Below are 27,748 nucleotides of genomic sequence, written 5' to 3'. Positions count from 1 at the left end.
CAGCCAAAAGAAACAGCGAATCATGTCCGTTTTCCACCGTGGTCCTGCTGTCTGGAATGTTTAATGAAGCAAAAGCTCTGTAATTGCGTGTTGAGCCCGTGGGCAGAAGAGAGTTGCCAGGACCTTTGGAGAAAGGCCGGGCATTTAGCAGGGGGTCAGGGGCTGCTGGAGGGGCGATGTGTGGGGGCAGGGGGTTGGGCTGACCAGTGCATTGATGATTTCAGAGAAAATCTACTTTTGTCCTTTGTTCCCTGATGAAATGCAGGTACATCACCCTGGTGACTTGAGGGCCACAGAGACTGAGGGCTGGCTGTAGTGAAACAGGGAAAGGCATGACAAAAAATTAGTTTCTATCAAATCAAACCAGTATTACATCCCAGCACGTGACTGTTGGTGCGGAGGGAAGAGCTGGACCTTCCTCCTTCCTAAACCAAGACTGACCAAAGCCTGACCCAGGTATCCCCAGAAACTGCAGTTCCCTGCAGAACCTGTGAGGTTTTGCCTACAAACTCTGACGGACCTGTCTGGTTTTCCACAGCTTGGGCAGCTGTGCCCGTGGTCCGGAGTCTTGCCAGCTGGGATTGGCATAGGGCCAGCGCAGGTGACAGAAGCAGAACGCAGCAGATCTTTGGGCTTTGCTCTTTCGTTTGCTTTTCCTCCTGCTGTTCTTGCCTTTTTCTGAGGCAGGCACGGAATAAAAACAGAAACGTGGCTGAAACCCCAGGCGCTTGCCATCTTTAGTTCCTTGGCTTGGGGTTGGCCACGTTTCAAGCTAGGAAGAGCGCTTGGATGCTCTCTGAACCAGGGCTGACTGCGGGTCCTCGTGCTCCGCATCCCACCACTGTTCCCACCCCTCACAGGACGTGGGCTGCAACAAATTCTGGTCAGAGACTGGTGGGGGAGTGGGGGAATCTTCTATGACAAGTGGTCCCAGGCTGCAGCGGGGATGCGGAGGGGTGGTGGGATCTCCGTCCTTGGAGCGGCACAGAACTCAGCGTAATGCTGCCCTGGGCGGGTGGTTGGGTCCCCTCCAGCAGAAAGTCAGCAGCGATTCCACGACAAAGCCACACAAAGGCTTACACTGCCCAGCAGGGGATCGCAGCACCCCTTCCAGCAGCAATTTTAGTTGGAACTTGTAGGAAGTGTTTTGTCAGCCCTGGTGTGAGAAGAATCTGCTGCTCTGGTGTGAACCCCGAGCCTCGGGAGCCGTCAGCCCCGCAGGTGCCCAGGGATGCCCTGTGCAGCACACACGCCCTCTGGGCTCTCCCCCACTTGGCAGCACTGGAAATAATTGGAAAAAAGATTTCTTTTGCATCAGGGAAGTTCTCTTGGGGCAGGATGCAGAACCTTTCCCATGCTACCTTAGGGCACGTGCTCTGCTAGAAGCAACATAGTGCTCGGAAGGAGGGTGCTATCCTGCCAATAATTCTTTTTTCCCAAACCAGCCTTCTTAAAAAGGAGGCAAAGGGCTTGATAAAGATAGGAACAACCTACATTAACTTTGCATTTAAAATCCATCTTCCTGGGAACTGCATTTGTGCTCCGTAGGGGCAGGATTTTTTCCCACTGTGGTGATCTGTGCCTTCAGAAGAAATGAGGGAAAGGGATGCTGAGGAGCGCTGAGCCCTTGGGAGACCTTTGCTCTGGTGGAACAAGGGCTTCGTGCGCTTTAAGGAGAGGGGGCTTCCTCAGTTCCCTGAGAAAAACAGGGCCTTGAAAAGCCAAATCCTTGGGACTTGTGTCTTCCTGCTTTAGGATAGAAAATCTGAATTTTGTTAGTTTGGTGCGGGGTGCCAAAGGCCCACAGGGCAACCTTCCCCCCCCTGCCTATGGCACGTGCTGTAGTGGTGGGTGCAGTGAAATAGGCGCTATTTCCACAGGCGCAGCGGTAAGGGATTGCTGGGCAGCATCGCCCAGCCAGTGGGAGCCATCGCTGGGTGCCCCTGGCAGTGCCAGGGCCCAGCCCAGCCCACGTACCCACTGACGGGCTCTGAAGTGGCGGGGGGGGTGGGGGGGGGGATGGAAAGCTGTGCTGTGGCCGTGGTGCTTTGTTCCCATTGCCCGTGGGGCTGCAGCGATGGGAGCAGCGGAGTTTTCCAAGGTTCATCGCCAGGTTGAGCGTTGGCCTCGGATGGATGGATGCTCCTAGCGCGGGGTGAACCCACTGGCCTGTGGCGGGTGTTCTCTGGGACACCGCCGTGCCGTCCTGGACCATCTCACTCTGCACGTGGGGGGCTTCTTTGCCAGCCCCCCGTTATCCACCTGCTTGCACCTCAAACCCCTCTGTTACACCTTCCCCGTGACCACCCCGGGCACCGAGGCCGCTGCATCCCTCTGGGAATCTCCGGGCAGGGAAGCTGGCGGCCCCCCGGGCTCTATGACATGGGGATGAACTTCCCGGTACCGCCGGTTTTCCTGGTCGTCGAAGCGAGTTTTACGGTCGCGGTCGGACGGCGGCAGCAAACGGCACCGGGGGAGCAGACCCGGCGGGAGCGGCGGCTCTGCCGGCCGGGCCGCGCTGTCTCGGCACCGGGCAGGGTCCTCGCAGCACGGGGGCTGCCGGTACCGTCCATCGCGTGGCCGGGAACGCATCGGCGCTGCCCGTGGGCGCGCCCGCCCTCCCTGAGGCACCCCCCCCCCCCCCCCCCCCGCCCACCCAGCGCGGCGGCGGCGGGGCTGAGCGCCCCGCGAGCCCTGGCCCCCGGGGGAGAGGGACAGACACACCGGGGCCGGCGGGAGCGATCGGCCCCTTTAAGCCCTGCCCCCACGCCCGCGCTCACCCGCGCTGGCGGCACAAAGCTTCCCGCGAACGTGACGTCACCGCCCGCGCCTCCCTCTCCCGCGCCCGGAGCCCGCGCCCGCGCCCGCGCGCGGCTGCCCCCCACCCCTCCTTCCTCACGTGACGTTCCGCCGCGCCGCCCGCCGATTGGACGATCCCGCGGCGTCGCAAAGAGCGACGCGACGCTATTGGGCGGGAGAGCGGCGGGGTGGGCGGGTGCTGCGGAGCCCCGCCCCCTCTTCCTCCTCCCCCTGCCCCCCCGCCCCCCTCCCGGGTGTGCGCGAGGCGCGGCGGCGCGTGGCAGCGGCGGCTCCCGCCCGCGGGGCTGTGAGGGGCGAGCGCGGGCAGCGGCGGCGACCCCGGCCCGGCCCGGCCCCGCCATGACCGACTTCAAGCTGGGCATCGTGCGGCTCGGCCGGGTGGCCGGCAAGGTGAGCGGCCGCGGCCTGAGGGCGCCGGGCCGCGGCGGGGCGTGGGGGGGGGCGCGGCCGGGCTGTGCGGGCCGGGCTCGGCCGGAGGGGGCCGGAGCGGGGCGGGGGGCCGGGGGTCGGTGGGCCGGGGGCTGGGCCGGTGCGGGGCGGCGGGCGGGGGCGGGGGAGGCCGGGCCGGGCGGGCACGCTCGCTGACGGCGGGCGCGGTGTGTTGCAGACCAAGTACACGCTGATCGACGAGCAGGACATCCCGCTGGTGGAGAGCTACTCCTTCGAGGTGAGCGGCCGCCGCCCCCCGCCGCTGGGCGCCCGCCGGGCCGCCCCCTCGCTTTGCCCAGTCTCACTCGCGCTGCACCCCCCGGGGCACCCCCTCAGCCCCCCCTCCCTTTGCCCCTTTTCCCTCGCGCTGCGCCCCCCACCCCCCCCCCCCCCCCCCCGGCCCTGGGGCGCCCCCCCCCGCCCCGGGGCCGGGGGCGATCGCAGGCCGTTACTGAAGGTTGGTGGGTTTGTGCGTTTTGCGGGGATTTTTGCCTTTCTGTGTGGCGTGCGGAAGCGTGCTGCCCCGCGACTTGGCCTGCTGGGGCGGGGGGGGGGAGTTTGAAATGACTGAAATAGCGACGTGAATGCTTTCTAGCAGGAAAAGTTCTGTTCTTTTCGTTTAAACCAAAATTATTTGTTACATAGCTTTTTGTTTTCAGCGCTCTATTGGTATGCTTTTTGAGAAGCGGTAATCAGGCTTCTGGCATATTGGGTTTGGCAAAGTTTAAGAATTTTCACTCTGCAAAGTCTTGAATGAGAAAAACTTGTACAGTAACTTACCATGGGACCAGAGAAAATGTTTTTTCTCGGCATTCAGTGAAAGAGGGTAAGTGGATCCTACCAAGGGTTTGAAATGGAAAGAGTTCTCGATTACAAAATCTTCTCAAACTAAGGCTTTTTTGGAGGAGGGACCATCTTTTGCCAAGTGCCTGTAATGCAGTGGCTACTCCAGAGCTGCTCCTAGGAGTCCTAAATGCGGTGGCAGTGCTGCTACCAGAAACCACCACGTTTCCCCCTTCCTCCTCCCTGGAAGCTCACTGCAAGCATGTGCTATCACTGAGAGTGGCAGCACGCCGTAAGTGTCCTAAATTTGTCTGGTCCTTAGTACAGTTTGTGAGCATGAGCATCAATGCAAAGTTACGCAGTGGAGAAAAAAGGGCAGGCCCGCTCCTTTCACTAGCCACCCCTAATTAGATTGGTGTAAAGCAACGCTGAAAACAAAGCCTTGGTGGTTTGCTGATGGCTGTACAGAAAATCTGTGCCAGAGCGGAGAATGGATCCTGGCCCTACAGGCTCACAACTGGATTGTCGCTGTTCTTTGTCCAAGCGGCGCTCCTGCTGTGCACAGCCTCCTTTCTTCCCTTTCCCATCTTCATAAACTACAATAGCAGGGCTGGTTGGCTCCCCTTGGAGGTTTGAAACGACTCAAATTCCATTAAGGTCAAGTGACCTCTAGGAGACAAGTGTTAAATGCTGGGTCCTTCCCGTATCCCCATGGAACGTGTGCTCTGCCACTAGGTGTTGGATGTTCTCACAGCCTTTCCCTTTTCTCTAGGCTCGAATGGAGGTAGATGCTGATGGAAATGGTGCTAAAATATTTGCTTACGCGTTCGACAAAAATCGTGGAAGGGGTTCCGGCCGTCTCCTGCATGAGCTGCTTTGGTAGGTATCGTAAGAAGAACTGAATACTTTAAGGGTTCGCTAAGGTGGCATTTGCTGCCGCCAACTTGTACACTGTTTATTTCTCTGCCTGTAGTAGTTTAAGTCTTTTCAGGAGGCTTGCAGCTGTGCTCAGTTGGAGACCCAGTACAGGGGATGCCCATAGATCTTACCGTGGTTTGGTTTTGCACTGAGCCCTCAAACAGCTGAGTCTCTGTAAAAACATTATACACAAGGAAAACAGTGATAGGTGAGTATTATTCAAGTAGACACTGCTTAAATCTGAGAAATGCTACTAAAACTTCAATTGGGGATGGGGGAGCAGGGTACTGGCTCCATTTAGTAGGTGAAGACTAACAGAGTTTGGTTTTTTTCGGTCCCATGGATAATCAGGTGTGTCTTATTGGCATTGGTGAGAATTGGCAGAGTGCTGGAGAGAGATAGAACTTCTGATAACTTAAAACTTTGGGTTTCTTTGTTAGACCGTCTGGAGAGCTGCCTGGAGTGATGCTGTGGTGATGCTTCATGTCAACTGCTACATTTTATTTTCTATATTCTAAGAATTGGTGCTTGATACCCTTTGTAGCTGCCTGTTAAGTTTCAGAGGCCAGCTTACACTTCTGTGAGGGACTAGTTCATCCAGCGAGCCAACACGTTGCTCTTTTTTTGATATGTTCATGGGTTTATAAAAAAGACCGGGTGTGCTAAAGAGAACTGCAACTTCTTTTGAAAGCTTTTTTGAGAAATTAAGCAAGTTTTCTATTCAGTTCCATAAACTATACTTAGAAGTGTAAATATAATTAGTGCCTGATACAGCTGTGCTTGCTTTATCGTTGGAGGTTACTTTATATTCCCCAAACTAGTCTCTGTACCAGAGGAGGGAGACAGGAAGAATGTCAGAGACTATTACTATTATTTACAATCTGCTCATTAAATATGGATTTTAACCTGTATCTGTTAATGTTTAATCTTGTTGCATATATAACTTCAGTGAAATTTGTTATGAAGTTGGCTACACCATGTGGCGTAAACCACTGTTGGCTACCTGCTGACTCTGAACCTCATACAGTAATAATTGTTGCCTGTAAGTAGCACTAAAGGACACCTTAGAATTATTCCAGCTGACTGTTGAAGGCTGCTTGATGATGACAGTCCAGCTATTTGCCTATTACAAATGACAAAAGCCCGTTGTCATTGCCTCTTCTGGTTATTTTAACTTAAATTAGGAAATAATTTTAATGTGTTAAGTAATTCAAATTGTGTCACTCCACCATACACTGGTGTTAGAAAATCTGAGATCGTGTCCATAATAGGGATTTTTAAGAGTCAGAAAGGCGGGGTGTAAACAACCAGGCAGGCAGAGCTGCAGTTCTGAAGTTGCAAAGTCAAATGCTTCAACTGCAAAATATCTCTGCTGCCTCTAAATTCAGTTTGATCCCTTTGAGGGTGTACGTTTTGCTGTGATCTTTGATTACAAGCTGATACAGTGCAGGTTAGTGTACCTTCATGACTGAGTCTCCTAATGTCTTCAGAAAGCCTTTTGGCTTCAGTTGCTGTGTAGCTACTGCCCCTCCTAAACAAATCAGTTTTACTTACCTGCACTGGGGACTGCTTTGAAAACAAAACAGAAACATATTTTAATGGCAGGTCCTTCCCTTTGCAAGGAGGAGTAATGCTGAAGGGTTTGGAGCCTTTGAAAGAGAGGGGCAGTACCAGTCGTTACTCTTTCCAGTGCCGGTCTTACTTCTTGGGTAAATTAAAAGCAAGGAAATTGAATTACTGCAGGTATAGGAGTGTAATTTAACCGTTCTGCCCCACACACCCCTCAAAAAATCAGCTCACTCTGAAAAAACTAACCTGATTGTATGCTTCTGGTTTAAGATAAAGTGAGGAGGCATGTGTTAGATGCTATTTGCAAGTATAGCAGGTTTGTAAAATATTTTTTTTTAATTTAATACTTTAATTAAGCTGGTAAGTTTGCTGACATAGTAAGGCCCTCAGAACGGGAAGCGTTAGCTACCGAAGCTGCAGCAGTGAAGGGGGCCTTCTCCTGCTCTTCCCTCGGAGCCCTGCTGACCTGCACAAAGAGTGAGCTGCAGTACTAAATGGGAAACGGATCTGCAAAATATCCACACATGCTGCAGATATTTTTTTGGGAAGAACTTCCTGCAGCCTCTCCTGTGCTTGCTGTGTTTTCAGGGTGGACAGTTGCTCCTCCAAAGCAGGATTTGAATGTCTCTGGCTAGGGACCTGCAGAGTAAGTCTGTCATCTTCTCGCCCTGTTCCCTGTATAGAAATCCCAGCTTGCTGTATTTTGGCTGGGTGTAGTGATGTTCCCTGGGGAACAGCAGCAGCAAGAGATTAGTCATAAGTATCACTAACTGCATGTTCAGAAAGCCATCCAAGACCTGATTTCTTTTTTTATTTTTTTTTTCCTTTAGAGTGCTTACCATCATACTGCCTATAACTTACTGAGTTACAGTTCCTGTTGACTTGAATTGCTGTTGTCTGTACTTGGCACTTCTAGTGCGTGCCTCGGTTCTTAAGTTAGCTGCTGAAATACAAAAAGAACAGTATCCAGTTAATTCTCTTGACGAGTTTTGGTTTAAGTGTTTTGCCTGGTGCTTTGTAGGAGCTTGGGTGTGCTGGGGGAGGTAGAAGCTATGGCTCTGCAGGAGAGTCGGCTGCGTTACTGAGGCTGTCCTCTGTCCCCTTCTGCAAGGGACAAGGCAGGTTCTTCCATGAGCCTGTCCTTCACATTTCTGATTAACTTTTGGAGATGGTCTGTGCTGTGCGCTTCTGAAGTGTAGGTCTAGGGAGTGGAGCAGCACATGCTTGTGCATTCATAGGTTGCTTCATAATGTATAGAGGAAAAAGGACTCTCCTGAACGTGCCAGTACTAATTGTGGCATCTCAGTCAAGTGGTATTGTGTTAACACTTTCACTGGTTGTCACAAGGCCTAATTTCCCACATTTACTTTGGCCTTTGTCACATGAAGTAATAGAAAGCCTGACAGCAATGTAGATGAATGTGGTTTTGTACAAAGTTAAGAAGACGGGCTCACTGTGGTAGTGGATTTTGTCAGTATTTGCTTATGGGGGTTGAGGGTGCAGAGCAGTGGTAGGTATGTGCCACTCTGCTGTGACTTCTTGGTGTTGGGAACAACCTCTCGTAATTCTGTCTCCAGCTCCAGCCTTTCTTAAACTCTGATTATCTAATTCATTAAAAAACTCTTAACTCAGTCTTAGACTCCCCTCCTCCCTTTCCCCTCCTGCGCAGTTTGCTCTTGCTCTGAACTTCAGTCTCCTCCTCCTAGATCCCTCATTCATACCTCTCCCATCTCTCGTCACTTTGTCCTAGTCTCAGTCTAAGAACCTCGACTCCTTCCCTGTCTCCATATCCAACTGATACTCATCTTCATCTCTTCAGCAACCCAAAAGCAGCTTTTCCTCCTTTAGGGCATTTCAGCGGACTCCTTTCCATAGTTTATTTGCTTTTGTGTGTTGCTTGCTTGTTGGGGTTGTCCCCCCTCCACAAAGGAGGATTTTATTCCTTTCTCCTTCAAAGGGGAGAGCATCTCCCTGTTCTGTGGAGATCCAAAGGACTCCTTAGCAGGAGGCTCCATGCTCTGTTCTGGTGCAGGGCTGTGGTTACAGGAAGAATGGCTTTGCCTATGAGCTGGAGCACAGGCTGTGTGTGGGTGCTGTGTGTAGCCTCTCCAAGGGAATTTTACTCATTAAATTCTAGTAACTTTGGGGGCATACGTGAATTGCAAGTGTTTTTCTTTCCCTGGAGGTATTTAATTTAACCATATCTGGATGGATATTGACCAAAAAAAAAGGCAACATTTTTCATTGTCAGTCACATTGAAATTAATATCCCTGTTCTGCTGGATAATGCTAGAGCTTTGTAAAGGGGGGTGGGGAAAAAAGTGGGAATTTTTTAACTTGGGCAAATGATAACTCATCAAAATTGGGTGAGCCATTTGAACCGAAATATTTAGTAAATGCTGAACAGGACACAGCATCCAAACTAGACTTGGGTAAAGCTTTAAGTAGCTGTTGGAATGGTCTCCTAGGAGGAAATGCTGGGTAACCCTCAGACAGAGCAGTCAGTTTTACGTTGGCCTTGATTGCTGCCAGTATGTTCTCTGTGTGCTGTGAAATCGGTCGTGGCTTAGCAAACATACCGAGACACGATTTCTGTCCAAGCCTTACATTTCAGGTGGGATGGGGATTCCTGCAAGAAGCGATACGGGAACTTGTCCAGGCATAAGGGTGCTTGACAGTGAACTTGATACTTCATGAAATAGAGAAAGGAGAGGTGAAAAGAAGGTGGAATGGAAAATGAAAACTCTTAGAGGGCAGTAGGGAAGAATTGCATTAGGATTTAATGTGCAGCTATCCTCCTTCCTAATAGTCCTGCTTTGGTTTTGAGCTGGTTTTGGCTGTCTCTTGGTCAATCGTGCAGTCACTGCAGACTTTCCACGTATTACACACAATTAAGGGTCAAAAAAAATTTGCATACTTCATGAAACTTCTGTCCTGTTGCTTGTTAAGAAACATTTCTTCATAAATAACAAACTCTGTGACTTCACACCAGTGCTGAACTTGCATAAATGAGTCTGATAGAATTTCCTATTAAATAATAAAAGACTATTGGCACCTTTCAAGTTACTCTGTGGGACACAATAATTATATAGATGCTCTTGCAGTAACTGGAATCTCTGGGACTTTCTTTGCAATATGCTTATAATTATACTATACCATGATTGTCTTTTGATTAGGCTCATTTATAATGGAAATAACCTCCTGGAACAAGTCTCTTTCTTCTAGCAGTTCATATATCTGAAGTAGCTGCTGTAGTCTGTTGGCTGCAAAGTTTTACTGTGACTGTTTTGGTGCCACCAGACAGCAGGCTAGAATGCGGCGTATCTTCTGGAATTAGTGCGATTCTCTGCTTTTTAGCTGTGGAGTAGTGTTTATCACTGACCTTCAAGTTGTTTTTGTCTCCTTCAGGGAGAGACACCGGGGAGGGATTGCTCCTGGATTTCAGGTGGTACATCTGAATTCAGTGACAGTGGACAACCGCCTAGACAATCTGCGCCTAGTTCCTTGGGGGTGGAAACCCAAAGCTGAAGAAATCTCTAGCAAACAAAGGTATGTTGATGTCTGGCGGAGGGTTGCCATCAAAATACTGAAAATCTCTTAAATTGTTGTCGTCTTTTAGTTATTTTCATTGTGGCAGAGCCTTTTCTGTTTGACCTTGGGCTACTTACATGTCACTGTACACCTTAGCTTCCTCACCTGGGGAACATAATTAATGCTTATGGTTCATGCTACTTGTGAAGGGACCATCTAACCCCGTGGTGTTATTATGTAGAGACCTCGCTGTGCCAGATGTCACCACGGTGAAACAGGAAGCCTGCCTCCCCTTCCACTTGAGTGATGCCATCTGGGCACGCTGAATTAAGCCTGCAGGTTTTACTGGTTTGTGGCTCTCATCCTCAGGCACCAAAATTCTAAGACAACGTGTAGAAGCCAGCAGCTGCAAAATGGTTACACTTGGAATCGCATATTTGGGTTGAAACCAGAAAGAGTTCCTGGGATCAATTTCCATTGCTGTTCACTAGTAGGTTGTGGGAGCTTCCAACATGCCATGTTGCATCAATGTTACTCAAAGCACATTGAAGTCTCAATGTCAGTATGATTTTGGTTAATCTATTGGTCTCCATAGTTTGGTATATATGGGTTTTCATAGACTTAACATCACACTAAACTCTTCTTTTGAAGCACTTGCAACACCCGTAAGATAGGAATGTTCAGAGCTCATTAAGCTGATTTTGAAAAGATGTAGTGAATGGCAATGATGCTGCCAACGATTCTGGGAGTTTAAGACACAGACCTCAAGCCATTTACACAGAAACAATTTTGTCTGATGAAAATGTTTCTTGGTAGATACTTGTTAACTTTACTTTTCCATTTAGGCTAAAATAACCCTAAAAATATCCAGTATATGAGGAGAATGTGTAGTCTGAGGCTCAATACGTTAAACACAGTGTTAACCCTTCCTAGTTTATAATAAATTTGGACTCTATTTCCCTGTATGCTTATGAATTTATGGACCAAATTTGTACTTGCTTTTTTACAGGGAACAAAGTCTGTATTGGCTGGCAATCCAACAGCTTCCTACAGATCCTATAGAAGAGCAGTTTCCTGTACTGAATGTAACACGATATTACAACGCTAACGGGGATGTTGTGGAGGAGGAAGAGAACTCATGCACTTATTATGAATGTCACTACCCACCATGCACAATGATCGAAAAACAGGTGTGTTCGAAAGAGTTGCAAGGAAGCATGTAGTGACTCAGGCTACCATGTGTGTCCAGGGGCTTGTTCCTTAAAATGTAAAGCTTTACATGTGCCATTCATTTGCTAAAAACTATAATGCTTTTTAGCTCAGGTTTTCTTTGGCATGAGTCTTCAGAAGCTATGATAATTTTCTGCTTAGAAGTAGTTTTGAACTGGAACAGTAAATGACCCGGTGATTTACTGGGAGGAGGACTGTGATTTCTGCAGAGTGTACAAAAAGACAGGTGGAAGCATTTCTCTAGGGACCTAGAACAGGAATGAGCAAGCAGTGGTGTAAGACAGGAGAAAGCATTGTAAGAGATTTTGGGTGGTAGCGGAATCAAAAAATAACCTGCTTAACCTTTCATGAGAGAGGGTGAATTCGAGTGGCCTTTATTCAAGGGAGAACTGGGAGGAAAGCTAGTTCTAGTTCTTTGCTGTAGGTAGATGAAATGAAGCAACACATAGTCAGAGAATGAGATGTCAGACAGATGTCCTTATCTATGAATAAGAAGGGCTTTTCTTGTGATAACAAATGCTGAGTAGGCTAAAATTGTTCCACTTTTTTTCTTGGGGAAGGGAATGTTTGCAAAAATGGTCTTAAACTCCCTCTATTTGAAAAAGTGGGCTTTACCATTTATTTGGGTCTGCATATGAAAGCTTCCTGGATAACTAAGTTTGGCAATGGCTGGGCTTGTACAGCTCTCCTAATCATTTTTGCATTTAAGATGCTTGTAGTTGAAAACAGAAGTTGAACAGTAGCATTGTGAGAAAATATGAAGCATTCAAATACTTTGTCTATTAAGCCCATTCTGCAAGAGCAACTGCAAATGCAAACAAATGTGATCATGTCAAAGCCTTCTGATGCTCTGACGCTCATGGTGGGATGTTCGTATTTGTGGTAGATGCAAAAGACCTGGTCATAAGCCTGCTTGGCAAACGATGTAGGGGTGCTCCTTGGCACTGAAAAAGGCTCACTAATGCTGTCTTGTCTTCTTCCTAGTTACGTGAATTCAACATTTGTGGCCGATGCCAGGTGGCGAGGTACTGTGGGTCACAATGCCAGCAGAAAGACTGGCCTGCTCACAAGAAACACTGTCGGGAGAAGAAACGGACCTTCCAGCAAGAGCTCGGACCAGAACGATGACCGGGTGGCACAGGCCTCTTAGCAGCAGGATTCCTTCTCAAAGGCATTGGACTCTTGCTTTTGCACAGTAATGACAGGCTGCTTATTGAAGCCAGAGGCACTGAAGAAGAAAAACCCTGTGATGCTTGAGCAGAATGGCTGACTGGACTAAGCCAGCTCTGACTGGTGCTGTGGAAAGGGATTGGGTCTACCCTTCCAGTATTATATTCTCAAGCAAAAAGACTACTGTGGAGGCTCCAGGCAGGAAGCTTCTCATTATTTATATGTTAATACATTTGTAAACTCATGTACAGTTTTTGTTAGAAATTCTTGATAGGACTCACTAACTGTAATGTTCAGATGAGAACATGTTGTTGGCCTGAAAGTTTAAAAAAAAAAAAAAAAGTCATGTAGCAAAAGCTTTTCCTCCCATGTGGCTAGAAGTATCTGTGGCAGTGCCAAGGCCAGAAGGCAGGCTCCAACATCAGCAGTTACTTTGGAGAACTCTGCATGGAAGTTATATTTAAAAAAAAACAGGGGGGGGGGGGGGCGGGGGGCAGGGGGGCAAACAAAGTAAAAGTTGGAATGAATCATTGTCTACCCTCTAGCTTTCTCCCGTTCCCTTCCAGCTGCTTTCAGAGCACAGTCACACTTGGATGTTGGAAATACCTACTCAGTAGGAACCAGTGCACCAGAAACGAGCAGAATGTAGGGGACCATCTGGGATCTGTGCATACAGGCAAGCTATAGCGTGTCGCTGCCTTCAGAGAAGGGCTGCTGGAGATTGTGCTTTAACAACCAGTATTTTTAGAAAGCTGAATTGGCTTTCTTACTACAAAACCTTTGTATATAAAGTAGTTGTAGGGAAGCTCAGGTAGTCAGCTGTGTGTGGATGTGGTTGCCTTCATGGCTTCCCCGTAAACATAGCAAATACTATGTGATGTGCAGATATGTTGAAATGATCTAATATTTGGTAATTTGAGTTATTTATTCATTTTCTAAAGAGATGCCATCAATCCAAGAATCACTTTGGTTTTTTATGTAGCAATGAGTAAAAATAATACGGGAGGAGGATTTGACTTGCAGAGTACATGCCTGTTTTTCTTTTCAGACGTTTTGTCATGCATAATCTGAAAGTTTTTGCTTTTTCTTTTTTTGCCTTGGAAATACAAGGAATATCAAATGAGTCTATCCTGAAGAACTAAATGGATAATTTGGTGCCAGGTGTTAGTCTTGCTTCACAGTAGAAGAATGTGAGTGCTTGATGCAGAGCCTTTCTCGGAGTGCTTAGTGAAATAGGTATTTAAAAATTTTTTTGTAAAAGCCGTTAGGAATTTTGATTTTTCAGTCAGGATTCACTTTGCCACTTCATGTTGCAATGTTGGTCTTGCTTGTATTCAATTTGTTAGAAAATTGAACTGCTGTGGACTTCCAATATTATATTATGTTTCTAATATCTGCACAGGAAGTTCTTAATTATTAGTATTTGGGTGAGTTTTCATACTTCGGCTTTAGGCATCTTGAGAAATAGCAAAGAACTTCTGAAGCTTCCTGCTGGAAGTTTACTGGGTAGAAATGTTGTCAAGTTGCAACTCTTAAGTCATGGTTAGACTGTTAACTTTTCTGCTTAGGCAGCCTAAAATGCCCTTAAGTATGAAGAAGTCAAGCAGGGCTTAATCAAATTATCCTGTAATGGGTGATTTTATTTATTATTTTTTTTAAGGAAACAGTTATTTGCTTTCAATGCTGTACGTTTTTTTTGTGAATATAAAATGGGACACAAGGATTTTTTTTTTTTAATTTGAGGTAATCCGTTGAAAAGGGCAGAAGTATTGACTATTTTTCTTGCCTTTTTAAAAGGCTGCTGTTTGTCATGCGAGTTCTCCATGGTATTATCAGTAACCATGTTTAGCAAACAAGTGCAGTCTTGGAGCGTTTGAACCCTTCTGCAGCACTGAGCAGGGAGAATGGTCAGTCCTAATGTTTGTAATGTTGCTCCAATGAGAAATGAGGACAAAGATAGACTGCAGATGGGGCAACAGGCCGATTCCTCTTGAGCAGCAGGTAGAGAGATTGAAGGAAGGGTGAGACTCCAGCTAAAGAGTCTGAAAAACTAGGATGGTGGGTGCTGGGGGCAATCCCGATCCCAGTGAATGTGGGAGGGAAGGGGCTAGGAGGAAGGCTGAAGCAGGCAGCGGGAAGAAAGATGCCTGCTAGGTTAGAGGTCTGTTAGACCATCAACCGAATGAAAAGCAGCTTGCCCAGACATCCTGAAAGGGCTTGGTGAAATAACACAGGTTCTAACTTCAGTGTGTGACCTCTGATTCCAGACTGTCCTTGTGCCAGAGGAGGGAAGTGGCTGCAGGGATTTTGACTCTTAGAAAACTTTATGGCTCCCAGGAACTTTCACGTCCTGCAGGCATGCCACTGCCTGCAGAACAGTGTTTCTTGATTAATGTGGGAAGCTGTGTGATCAATGATTCTGGCAGAAGAACCAGTTAGACTTGGAGATGGCAGCTCCACTTCGTACAGCCTATATGGTTTTTCAGAGGATGAAGCTCTGGTAAAGAAAATCCTTTCCCCTCTTAAACTGAGCTGACATGGACATCCTCATATGGGCAAGTATTTTAAAAGCACAGAGTTAGTTACATGGTAATTTATCTTGGAGCAGCCCTCTGTGGTACTTGTAAATGAGCTGACTTCTCAAGGACTTAACCTGATGGAGAGACTCTCCATCCAAGATGCTTCCTTCTGTCACAGCTGCAAAGTTGCAAATACAGCTCATGTCAGGAACCTGCAGTGTTCCTGATGCTGGCTGTAACACAGGGGTGCACACTCCTTGTAAATGTACCATGAAATGTTGATACTTTCCCCCCATGTAGTCCTTCATATCAAAGTAGGGTGGTATTGCCAATCCCAGACATTCAAAAGTCACAATTAAACCCAATAAAAATCATGACTGGCTTAAGGAACACAAAATCCAAAATACAATGTATTGCAGGGCTCAGCACTTGCCTTTTGATATTTGAGCCTTTAATACACCCATAAGATTATACTTGGAAGTTTTCCTCTGTGGTGGTGATTTAATTGTAAATGAAACTGGTGAAGGGAAAAGGGGCAGCTGAAGGACTTAAAAGTTTGCAGGTGAGGTGGCATGGGGACAGTTTAAGACACCACATTGGGGCCAGGAGAAAATGGTTACCACCCACCAAAACAGAACTGAGAGAGGACAAAAGGAAGTTGGTGTGATTAAACAGCAGTGTGTGGGATGCTTGTAGAGTAAGGAGAAATCCTTTATAAACTGAACTTGTGTCCAAGTGTACAAGATGGAAAGAATAAGATTTGGCAGGTGAAATGTGGCTTTTTTTTTCACCAAACAGAAAAAACCCAAAGCCTAAAATAATGCAGAGGAAAATGGAATACAAAGGACATACAAGTCGTAAAACTTGCACAAATAACTGGAAAAATCAGGAGCAGGGAGATGGCTGCATGGAGACTGCTGCAGGCAGTTGTGTGTTGCACAGTAAAGGGAAAGTCTGACGTGGAGATAAAGTCCCAGCAGAAAACAAGTGAGTTGTTTGCATTTGTGTTTGCTGTGAAAGAGCTGGGGGAGTTCACATGGGAATACTTCACACCCATATGGAGAGCTCAGCGGAGAATCTGTTTATAACTGACGTGCTTTTAGGAAAGACTAAAGTTCAGATGAAATGAACAATAACAAGTTGCCAGGACCAGATGGAGCCACGTATGGGCTCTGAGATGGTTCAGGGGTGAAGAAGCCAAGCTGCCGGCTGGGATGGTAACCTCTCCCTTGGTACCCACAGCAAATGTGACAGAAGCTTCTGAAGTGAGTTTCAGGGCAGATGTGGCAAACTACAACCAGGTGAACTTGCACTTAGCAAATTTGTGTTGCAGTATCAATGGCTAAATATTGGGGAGGAATCAATGCAGTCTCCGTACAGGGAAGTTGTGCTTCAAAACTGGGATTGAAATTGTTTTAATGGCATCAACAAGCAGGGGATAAAGGGAATTTGGTTGGGTACAGTCTGCATGAACTTTCAAAATGTACTTGATCAAGTCAAGGCACTTAAGAAAAAAGCAAAACTGCTATGGGAAAAAGGGGAATGTCATCATGTGAACAAACAACAGGGAAGGAAGAGTTAAGGGGGGTTGGTGGAAGGAAGTCAACAGTTGGATGCCTGATGCATTAAAAAATAATTGGGAAAAAGTAATGAATCAGGAAGGTGACAACATTCACTAATGAGGTTATTAGTGTAATTGTAATAAAGGCTGAGTGAAGAAGTATTGCAGAAGGATCTTACAGATTGGTAGATGAAATTCATTGTCAATAAATGTAATGTTGCTTGTGGGAAGACATCAAAAGATGGGCCCTACACAGACTTATTTTCTCTCAGCAACAAGGCCTTTGGGTTGTGAAACACAGTCCTGCAGCAGCTTCAGCTCAGGGACCAGCAGCAAACCAGGCTTAAGGAGAGGATGGGCGAGTGGAGACTAGCACCTCGGCGTGGACTGGCAGCACGTGGACCCAGAGCCTGTGCTTGTCACCCTCTGTCTCTGGAAGGGGAGAGGTGCAGGGCGAGGGCCCAGCATCCCTCCGTGGCCCAGAATGGCTCCTGTGAAGACGTGGCTGCATCCCGGCTGTGGACCGGGTGTGAGCGACAGGAACATGAGGAAAGTCTCTAGGCCTGGCAGAGGGAGGATGCCAAGGGGACAGATTTTCTCTCTGATGAGCAGCCGCCCGGTTAAGCCCGAGGTGCAGCCGTCCCAGCTGCAGGCCCCTCGCCTCAGGACGCGGTGGGTGCTACAAGGCCGCGTTTGGGAAGAGCTTGGACAAGTTAATGGAAAAAACCCTCCTCTGAGGGCGGTTAAGGACGACGCTCAGCGCGGACGCGGCGCAGCGCCACCCACCAGCCCGGCCTGGGCCCCGGGCCCCCCTCGCAGGCCGGGGGCCGGGCAGCGCCGCGCCCCGCCCCGGAGCGGGAAGCAGAGGGGCGGCGGTTCCGCTGCGCGGCGGCGCGGCCTCCCCGGAGCCGCCCGGCCGGCGCGGCATGAGCCCGCCCTGAGATGGCGGCGCCGTGCCGGACGCGGACGCTGCAGGTGGTGGACACGGAGTTCAGCGCGGACGCGGTGGAGTGGTGCCCGGTGGAGGGCTGGCACAGCATCCTGGCCTGCGGCACCTACCACCTCCGCCCGCCCGCCGCGGTGAGCCCGGCGCCGCGCCGGGGCGCGCTCCCACCTCACGCCCCTCGGCCGCCGGGGCCGGGCTGGGCGGGTGCTGCCGCCCTTCGCGGCCGCCTCAGCCGGGCCCGCTGCTCCCGGCTACCTCGGCGGGATCCGGGGCGCTCCCGCCCTTCGCGGCCCCCTCAGCCGGGCCCGCTGCTCCCCCGGCCGGCCCCGCTACCTCAGCAGCACCCGGGGCGCTCCCGCCCTTCGCGGCCGCCTCAGCGCCCCCGCTGCTCCCGGCTTACCTCAGCGGGATGCGGGGCGCGGCCGCCTCAACCGGGCCCGCTGCTTCCGGCTACCTCGGCGGGATCCGGGGCGCTCTCACCCTTCGCGGGCCGCCTCAGCGCCCCCGCTGCTCCCCCGCTACCTCAGCAGCACCCGGGGTGCGCCCACCCTTCGTGGCTGCCTCAGCAGTGCCCCGGCTGCCCGCCGGCCGCCTCAGCCCTGCGCTGTGGGGCCTTGTCCCTGCGGGGTGGCCCCGCCGCCGAGCGTGGCTGGCTCTGAGGGAGCTGCGGCGGCTTGAAACCCCCGCAAGGGAGGGGGCTGCCAAGGGGGAGCCGTCTGCCCCCCTCCTGGCCCGGTCTTGGGTGGGAGGTAGACACGCGGCTAACCCTACCCTTTTCTTTCCAATTTTTAATGTAGACTGACTCCCGGGGGAGCAATGGGGCCTGTGACCGGACCGGGCGCCTCTACCTGTATCACTACAACGAAGAGCAGCCCTACATCCCGCTGACAGAAATCCAGAGGATTGACACGGCCGCCGTCCTGGACATCAAATGGTAATGCTGGCCTGTCAGGGCCTGGCGCTCGCAGCAGCGTGGGCTGCTGTTCTGGGGGTGTCTTTTGATTGTTGGTATGGCAGCAGCGGTAATATTTTCTAACTAAACTGTCCCTGACTTCTTGGAGGGAGTATTCTCCAGTTTGTTCCAGTGAGGAAAGACTGCACTCATTCCTGTGTTTCATTCTTTTGCTCACTTAGGAGCGACTGGTCAGTGACTCTGGACCTCTTTTGTTTATATAATAATATAGTGTAATTTCCCATATATATACACGTATATGTGTGTGTTTATACATATGTGTATATATAATCCTCCATGCAGGTTTGTGGGAACTTGAGTAGCCTAAAATTTTCTTCATGAGTTGTTTTTTGGTCAAGTACCTTCTCCTTGTGCATCCTGGAATACAAGTTACGAATTTGCTCTCTTCCTAAAATACAAGCAAGATGGACGTTCAAGACTTGTTTAACTTGATCTTTTAGGTGCCACGTCCCCGTTGCAGAACATCCCATGGTTGGCATTGCAAACTCGACAGGTGCCGTGGAGTTTTGCCACCTGACTGGAAGTGAGGTAGGTGGCCATAACGCCAGCTGCTGTTGAAGCTGCTTTTAACCCATGTTTGATACATCTTATTAGCAGTGTGCAGAGACTTGCAGGAAAGCTGTATGGTTTCCATGTCTTCCTCAGTATGCTTAGCTTTTTAAACATTTCCCTTGTCTTCTGATGACCTTTCTTACAAATTCCACAAATTTGTTCATGGCACCAGAGACTGGCTGAGCTCTACCCACCTGCAGAGTGTGGGAGACGATTGGCATGAGGGAAGCAGAAGCAAACGCTGGAAAACTCACTTGAGGACAAGTATGGACTAACTGGTAAACACAGCAGAAGTCACAAAGTTGTTAAAAGCAGGGAAGAATTTTGGAGAAGGGGTTTCTTTCAGCTGGTGAGAGGAGAGAGTGATCAAGAGAGCCATTCCCACAAACAAAGAAGGTGGAAGTCAGTCTGTAAGGGAATTCGGTAGTCAGGCCATCACTTCTGCTGCACTTCACACACTGAGAGAAAGCAGAAGTTAAGGGCGATTTGGTGGGCAGTGGGTAGCAGGAGGGCGGGAATCCTGTGTATGCATGTGTTTGCCCTTCAGCTATTACTGAGTGATTGTACGTTGCTATGGGACGTTTCATCTCTTTTTAGCATGGGACCCTAATCTGCTCATCAGTCTCTGGGAAACACCTGCTGTGAGAGTAAGCAGTACGTGTATTGTTATGTACCTGCTGTCTTCCCAGTCCTAACCCATTCCTTTTCTTTCCAGTAGAAGAACAGCTGCATGTTGGAGCCATGCTTCAGGGTCGATCTTGGCGCACAGAGTCTGGCCTTGTCCTTAGACTGGTCCACTGGACGAGAGCAATGGTGAGGATGGGGAATAAAGGCCGGTATTGGAGGCTGTTGTGTGCGTGACAGCTGTCAGGCGTAAGTTGAGGACTTTGATGAATTAATCTTTGGTGGCTTTTTGTGAAGTAGTTTAAGACTTTCTAGATACCAGCTGTCTCTCTGCACCTTCTCTAGAAGTTACTATTTGCAAAGCAAGGGTAACAAAGGGACAAGAACACAAACTGCAGCCACTGTAGCAAGAGTGCAGACTGAATCAACAACAAATGTGAGATTGAGCTGTGGTGAATGGCAGTGGGTGAGCTAGGGACATGTCTTTTGTTGCCTTTGCTAAAAAGAAAGACCAGGATGGGATGCAGGTGGATCCACTGGTTCCATCTCTGCTCTTAGAATGGCTGAAATTTTAGTGTGAAGTTCTGCTTAAGGACTGCTAATAATAGGATGTGTAGGAAGCTTAAACACAGATTAGTGAGAAATGGGAGAGAATTAGTTTGGAAGTGGCTCCTTCCTCTCTCAAACGCGCATACGTTTGATTTCAGAAATGGCATCGCTGCATGAAATAACATGAATTAGCCATACCTTGAAAGAGGTAGTTAAGTGCAATACAGAGGGTGGTGCCTTTGGTGTGAAGCTGGAAACTGAGGAGATCAGGCAGTTGTGTGCTTAATACTGTAGAGCAAATATTTAGTAGCTTTTGCTAATTAAAGACTGTTTCTGTGCATGCTGTTTAATGAATAAGTAGAGTTCCCAGTTACACTTTCTTCTTCCTTACATTCCTTCTTCCCCATGTCTTTGCCCCTTGTCCCTGCCCTTCAAGATAAATGGTTGTTGCCATGATGAAAAGTCGCTTTAAAGCCTGTCACTGTTGTCACTGGAGAGACAGGTAACCCCTTCTAGAAGCCAAATGTGCAGCCTTCACACCTGTGTAGGAAGGGGGTGACCCTTGTGTGGAAATTTGGGAGATTCAGTATGATTTAGTAACTAGCATATGATGTAGAACTAGAAAGAAGTCCTGAGCCACCAAATCAGTACCCACAGTTGCAAGTAACCGGTCAGAAGGTACCTACTTCATGTCAGGGAATGTCAGAAAATCAGTGTACTATGAGCTCCGAACTTCTGCCAGTGCTCCAAGAACATTGTGTCCAGAAACTGCAACGGTGGTGTGCCACAGGAAGAAAGCAGGAAAGGTCAGGATCAGCCAGTGCTTCAGATGTCTGTGATATCACGGAAATAAAACATTTCTTTGTACTCAGAAGAGGGAAGAGACTCAGAGGTCCTTGTCAGACTTGGAGGAAAAATGAATTTGTTTATTGATGTAACATCAAGCATGTGAGAAGTCAAGTTATGCATCTAGGAGAAAGACAGACCCAGGGCTGGTTTTCTTTTCCTCACGAGTGTGAGTGGTTTGCCCGCTCTGTGAGATCAGGGAATGGGGATCATTGGTGTTGATGATTTAAAGATGGGGTGGGCTGAAGCTGAAAAGGACTTTATAAATGCATGCGTTTCTTCCACTGTACTGCCACTTTCTATGAATGTTTAGTTGAATCAGACATACTTGATTGTTTCAGTAATTTCTAGTGTTTTCTCTCTATTCCACCGTAGTGGATGTCCTTTGAGAGTGATCAGCAGTGATTCAGAGGGGAAGCTGAATCTTTTCTCCATAGATGAATCTGCTCCTTCTGTGCATGTCCTGAACCAGTGGGAAGCTCACAAATTTGAGGCCTGGATTGCTGCTTTTAATTACTGGGACACCGATATTGTGTATTCAGGTCTGTAAGGGCTGGGGCTCTCGTTTGGGGGTGTCGGGGAGGGGCCACCTTGTACAGGGATGTGTGTTCTGTGGGATTTTACTTTCCAGGGTTGGGTATGCTGCTTGCAATCACACCTCTTGAAAGAGTCAGGGATGCTGCTAGGGGTAAAAGGCTTCTTGAGTATGTGAAGTGGTTGGAGTTAATTAGGAGAAGCTGTGCCTTTTAAACTGTACTTTCGCTGGCTACTGGCAAAAAAGGTGATGATCTCTTGTGGTGTGCAAAAGAGAGCCAGAGAGCTTCTAGAGTCCAGTCTTTTTCTCTTCAACTTTTTTTTTTTTTTTTTTTTTTTTTTTGCTTAGTAAAGTGAGAGTGTTGCTAATGTGTCTCTTCTGCAGTGATGAGTACTGTGAGCCTCAAATGATGCTTGGTGCATCTGTTGAACGCTATGAGATCCTAGGGGTGAAAATCATCAGCTCTGTATTAACTCTTTTGCCTCAGTGCCCTGCACTGATTGTTTGGCAGTGCTTAGAGTAACAATGTTCTGTCCCTGTGCAGGAGGAGACGACAGCCTGCTGAAGGGCTGGGACACCAGGTGCAGTCCAGAGACTCCTGTCTTCACCAGCAGGAGGTAAGCGCGTTTGCCACTGGACCCTACAGCTGTCATGTGTGGACATACAGTGCTGCCGTGCCCCTTCCCAAGCCACTGAATGCAGGGACGTGCAGTGACAGTGGAGTCCTGTTCCTGCCTCCCTTGGGAAATGGAGACATCTATTAGGTGTTTTCATCAGGACAACTTCAGGTTGAAACTTCCTTCTCCATGTCCTTCAACATAATAAACCAGCTGTTCAGTTCCACACATGAAGATGGTGGTAGCTTCTTTCTGAAAGAAGGATCCTGATGCACTCTTCTATTTTGGGAATTTTTGTGTGTGTTATGTTTGGATATCTTATTATGGAATGTTTTTTAGAAATAAGTTTGTTCTCCACTGTTCAGCCATTTGAAGTAATCTCTTTTTTTCTGGTGGCATAACATATTTTCTAAAATATGATCAAAACAATATACACAGCTCTTCAGTGAAATTTTATATCTAACCTTAAAATACACTGGGGATTATCGCTATGCAAATATTAATGTTGGGAGTAAAGTCTCCCAGGAATGGAGGAATTTTGCTGAAATTCTTACAGGCTCCTGAACAGCAGTTTACGATGCAAATACTACTAGAAATTATTTGTGTTGAGAGACCGTGTGAGTAGTTTTTCTCTGGAAGGGCTGTTGGACTGCGTAGATGGAACTCTGCTTTTGTGTTTCACTGGACTGAAATTTGAGTTTACCTTACTCTTCTCTCCTGAGACACCTTGATGCAGTAACGTGGACCCCCAAATCCTTGAAATTCAAGGAAGAATCCCATCTCAAATGGTACATTGCTGTCTCTTCCCTCTGGTCTGTGTTCCTCTTTTGCAGGCATTCAATGGGTGTGTGCAGCATTCAGTGCAGTCCCCACCGGGAGAATCTTCTGGCTACTGGCAGGTAGGTCCCTTCTGGCTGCTCTCCATCAGTGTGACAGCCTCTGTGCTAGTGCTGCTCAAGGTGTGGTCTTCTCAGAAAGTGTGTGATCTTCCCTAATTTTCTTCTGTACTTATTGTGCTGAATCAGCTTTGCTGCTTGTCTGCATATTTATTTGTGATATGTCTCTAGCTATGATGAGCACGTGCTGTTGTGGGACACCAGGAACATGAAGCAGCCGCTGGCAGACACCCATGTTGAAGGTGGAGTTTGGAGGCTGAAGTGGCACCCAACCTGTGATTTTGTGCTGTTAGCAGCCTGCATGCAGAGTGGATTCAAAATCCTTGACTGCCGTGGAAGCATGGGTGAGCGTTCAGTGGAACAGAGATGCTCTTGCGCTGCTCTGCTGCTTTCCTTTCCTACCTCCAGGTTCATGGGGGAACTCCAGCTCTGAGCTTGCTAGAAAGATCTAGATGTTGTTAATAGCCATAGACTTTTATTCCAACTTGAGGTAGCTCTTCCAGCTTTCCTGGACCTGTCCTCAGTTGGCCTGATCAGTTGTGCAAAGGCACTGTCATTCATGTGTGAATCTCTCGTAACTTCTTTTCATGGGGAGAGAGCCTGTTTGTTTTGGTGTGAAGGCATTGCCTGTTGACATGACCATTCCAGTTTGCATTCGTCTTGATGGTTCAGAGAGGTTCTTCTGAACGTCACATGGTGCTTTACTGTCAGCAGAAGTTACTGACCTGCTGGTGATTTGGTTATTGCCTCAGAAAGGAAATGGTGTGCAGTCTGGTTAATCTAGAATAACGTGAATGAGACCTCTGTGTGAATCAGAAGGTATTTACATGATTAAAAAGCTGTTTTGCATTTACATTACTAATACAGTCTTGCTTAAAATGGTTGCCTTCCCGGGTTTCTCCAGACCTTGGGCAGATCCACAGCTTGCAAAACGAGGATAACGTTTCTCCTGTATAGGGAAGCGAGGCACCTGATGTCCGCTAGTGTCAGAGTCAAACGCTGAAAGCTCATGGGAAGAACTCACCTGCAGTTTATTAATAACCGGAACCTGGTCTGCCAGTTTCACCAGTTGTATGTGTGGCTCAGTGGGGATCACTGTGTGATCTGTCTTCTCTTTCTTGAGCCTTTTTAGGTATTTTGAATAATGAGGCTCTCAAACCTCACGCATGTTAAACTTTCTTCTCCTGCCTGCTTGCTGAACCAGGGAAGATCAAGGCTAATGAGAGGTGGCTGAAAAATTGTTAGGAGAGGCAGTACTTCATTTCTGCTAGAATGCTTAACTCTGTTGTGAAGAAGGCAATAACCAGAGAACTCTTCCTGTAGGACACAGCCAATGCTAGAATGGCTTCTGAGCAGTCTGCAACAAACCATTTCACAACTTCATTTCTGCTTATTTAATTTTTTAACTTTTTTTTTTTTTAAAGCGGAAAACATGGAAGAATGTATCATCCTGTCATCCTATGTCCTGCACAATTCCTTGGCCTATGGGGCTGACTGGTCAAGGCTGTGTCCGAGGGATTCCTTGGCTGCAACACAGGACTCTGCTGCTGCGTGCCAGTCTTCAGAGGAGCTTGTGGGAAGATCAGAGGAAGATGAGAGACTGAATTTGCAGGTGCAAAACCTGAAGATAATTTATGAGTCTCCTACAGCTACTTTTGATGTAATACTGGATGAGGAGAGTGAAGGCCCTGCCTTGCCACTCAAAGGAGAGAGGGACCCGAAGCTGTCTGGGGATTCTGACCTGGTTAGGGGCTCTGGTCTAAAGGGAAGTTTAGGTTTGGCTGGGGGTCCAGGTCGAGGGGGAGATCCCAGGTCAGCCAGCGGTTCTGACACAGGAGCTAAGAGACCCGACAGAATGGGCCTGGACAGAAGTGGGGATTCAGGCAGGTCTCTAGACAGCCCAAAAGAAATGAGCATTGTAGCAACTTGTTCGTTCTATGACAATATCCTCCATGTCTGGAAGTGGGAGATGAGCCTGGTTACCCCTTCAGAGACACCAAGTACTCAGTCTCCATCTGAAAGAACAGGTGAAAGTTTGCACTGACCAGTCCCAAGGGAGAAGGGCAGGAAAACTCCAGTACTGAGAGCCATGTCCAAGCTTATGCCCTGTCTAATTTCTGTTGGGCTTTTCTAGTTTTGTTGTTGAGCTTGTGAGTCTCTTAAGGCTGACATGCTGGAATTACTGGTGTTTTATTTTCAGCACTGAGGAGAGCCTTTCCTTTGAGGCATGTGGTCAGGCACAGACGTGTTTATTTAGTTTTCCCTTAATGTACTAGTTCAAAGTAGGATGGCCTTCCTCTCAAAGGCTGCTTGTTTGTACTTTATATTTGAATCCCTTTGCGACTGGTTTGCATTGGTACGATTGATCTGTTAAGCCCGTTCTCCTTCCGTCACAAACCAAACTTGTCTGTGCTGCTACGTGTAGACGAACACAGTATGTGATCAGATAGCTCAGAAGAGCCCATGAGTAGAGGCTTAGCTGTGTGTGTAGCTTGCTGTGTGATCTGTAAACTAGTGTGTACTTTGAGAAGACGCTCAAAGACAGTCCAGATACTGACAGTGCACTGTGCTTACAGTGAACTTTACTAGAGAGGAATTCCTTTTTAGAAGGAAATCCAGACTAACCGGTATGACAGACAGCGGTTCCGTGATGCGAGGCTTTGTTCTGAGCGGAGCCTTTCTTGTAAGGGTTCTGGTATATCTGCACGGCCTGATTTTTGCATCAGACCCGTCACCTGATTGCAGCCTGACTTTGTCACTCCCCAAGCAAAGCACACCCTGGTTTAGCATAAATTGCATAGTGGGCCCTGCTACATTTTAGCGCCACGCTCAACCAGCCCCCCAGCCTCTTGGTATCAAACTCATGTTTCCCACTCTCTGCAGCAAGATGTACATTTGGGTCCAAAGTCAAGACCTTTCAGTTTTTTTAAAGGTAAACAGCTTTAAGATCAACATTTCCAAAAAGTATAAGCAGTGTTTCCTGACATCTTTTAAGTTCACTGTAAGTCCAGAAACCAAAATCTTAACAACATTGCCCTACCTACCTCCAGGAATGGCTGCAGAATTTCTCATGGTTGCTCCATCAGCTTTCTTTTTTCACTGTGAAGTATCAGCAAAACACTGTTTCTAGAACACTTCCTGTTACCTTCCTAGAAACAAAAAAACAGCTTAAACTAGGTAACTTGTAGCTTGCATGGTTTCTCTTTGATGGTTCTAAAGAATTAGTTGTCTGGAGGGAAAGAAACACCAGCAACAGGTATCTATCTCTAACAGTGCTGCATCAAAACCGAGGTACAGCAGATAAGAATTTTACTGCTTTGAAACTCCTTTTTCCAAGGGTGAATGTGTATTTTAGAAAACATTCTTGAGCACTGTTACATGAAGATTCGTATTAGTATTGTGAACAAGAGCTTTTGTAACAAAAAAAACCAAACCACCCTATTTTTGGATGTTTCTAAAATAAAATCAATATAAGTGATTTATCCTTCTTGGTCGTTTTGATTTTAAATAGTCCTTCACAGTCAGCCCCTGGGAGGACTTTCCACCTTGCTCTGTCAGGGCTTCATCTCTTTTGAGGGTGCGTGGTGGTGAATGTGTCAGAGCAGACAATCCAGTTTCCTTACGCCTCAGTGAGAACACGAGGGTGTATCCCTGTAGTGACATGGCTTTTGACGATGAGTCTCGTCTTAAAAGGTTGTAATGCCATTTTATTGCCATGTAAGAGGAAACAGTCTGAGGTTAGCAAAGCGGGAGTGGTGTCATGAACTGTGACCGGACTGGGGCACTTGATTTATGTTATGCTAGTCTTGCTTTGCCCTGAGAAATTAGTGTCTTGTTCTAATCTGCTTTCACGTAGGGAAGGTAAGGCGAGAGACTTGTTCAAGACCGAGCTGGTGTGAGCATCCAAGGGTACAGGATCTCCTGCTCTCCAGCCCTGCGCTCACCTAGCCTCCACCCCACCCCAGCCAGCTGCAAACAGCTGTCCTTTCTGGAAAGTGTGAGGTGGAGCCTGAGAAGGTAATGGCTCTGAGGGGAAGGGGCAAAGTGCCACCTCTGCTGACAGCAGCAGCATGCAAAGCTGGAGGCAGAAAACCACTGCTTGTGTAGAAGGTGCGTTATCCCTATGAGCTTAGATGTTAAGTGAAAAATGCTGCTCAGGCTTAATTGATTAGAAGAACTATGCCTTCCCTCACCCCAACTATGGATGCAATTCCTGCACCCTTTGTGCTGGTGTGGTAACAACTTCTCCCACGTTTGTGGTTATTAGGGCTGCAGCGCTAGGCAGCATAAGCCAGTGCAGCATCCCCTCCCCACCAGCACAGCCCCATCCAGCCCTGAAAATCCGTGGGTTTTTAAACACTTCTAAGGACTCATCTGTCAGTCTTCATTACAGACTGGGTGCTCACAGACCACACAGTACACGTGCTTCCTTTCTCCAAAAGTGAACATTTTCATTGCAATGTAATTCTCCAATTCTTGGGCTTTGCAGCACTTTGTGTTTAGAAAACCTCATGGAAACCCCCAAGTACCTCCTCGGAGGCCTAAGCTCTCCAGACACGAGCTGTTTCACACAAGAATGATTTTTATCAAAAACTATAGCACTTGTACATCACAGAAAACATGTTTTTTCCAGCCACTTAAAACACTTGGTATTTAGGAGTTTCTACTTTAGACATTTGC

General features: G+C 48.0%; 2 protein-coding genes across 2 annotated transcripts; both read left to right on the top strand.

The window, feature by feature from the left end:
- Positions 1-3,054: 3,054 nt before the first annotated feature.
- On the top strand, positions 3,055-15,442 carry ZMYND19 (zinc finger MYND-type containing 19). The gene is made up of 6 exons (XM_040605850.1): positions 3,055-3,210; positions 3,428-3,487; positions 4,805-4,911; positions 9,928-10,068; positions 11,060-11,240; positions 12,265-15,442. The coding sequence occupies exons 1-6, from the start codon at positions 3,160-3,162 to the stop codon at positions 12,406-12,408; spliced, it is 684 nt and encodes a 227-aa protein (XP_040461784.1). The 5' UTR covers positions 3,055-3,159; the 3' UTR covers positions 12,409-15,442.
- Positions 15,443-17,392: 1,950 nt separating this feature from the next.
- On the top strand, positions 17,393-26,546 carry DPH7 (diphthamide biosynthesis 7). The gene is made up of 9 exons (XM_040605849.1): positions 17,393-17,610; positions 18,274-18,410; positions 18,890-18,977; positions 19,720-19,814; positions 21,396-21,562; positions 22,100-22,172; positions 23,006-23,071; positions 23,240-23,412; positions 24,493-26,546. Exons 1-9 carry the CDS (start codon positions 17,473-17,475, stop codon positions 25,110-25,112), a joined length of 1,557 nt encoding a protein of 518 aa, XP_040461783.1. The 5' UTR covers positions 17,393-17,472; the 3' UTR covers positions 25,113-26,546.
- The last annotated feature ends 1,202 nt before the right edge of the window (positions 26,547-27,748 follow it).

The sequence above is a fragment of the Falco naumanni genome, chromosome 9, assembly GCF_017639655.2.
Source record: "Falco naumanni isolate bFalNau1 chromosome 9, bFalNau1.pat, whole genome shotgun sequence".
Classification (NCBI taxonomy): domain Eukaryota; kingdom Metazoa; phylum Chordata; class Aves; order Falconiformes; family Falconidae; genus Falco; species Falco naumanni.
This window is presented reverse-complemented; position numbering and strand designations above follow the sequence as displayed.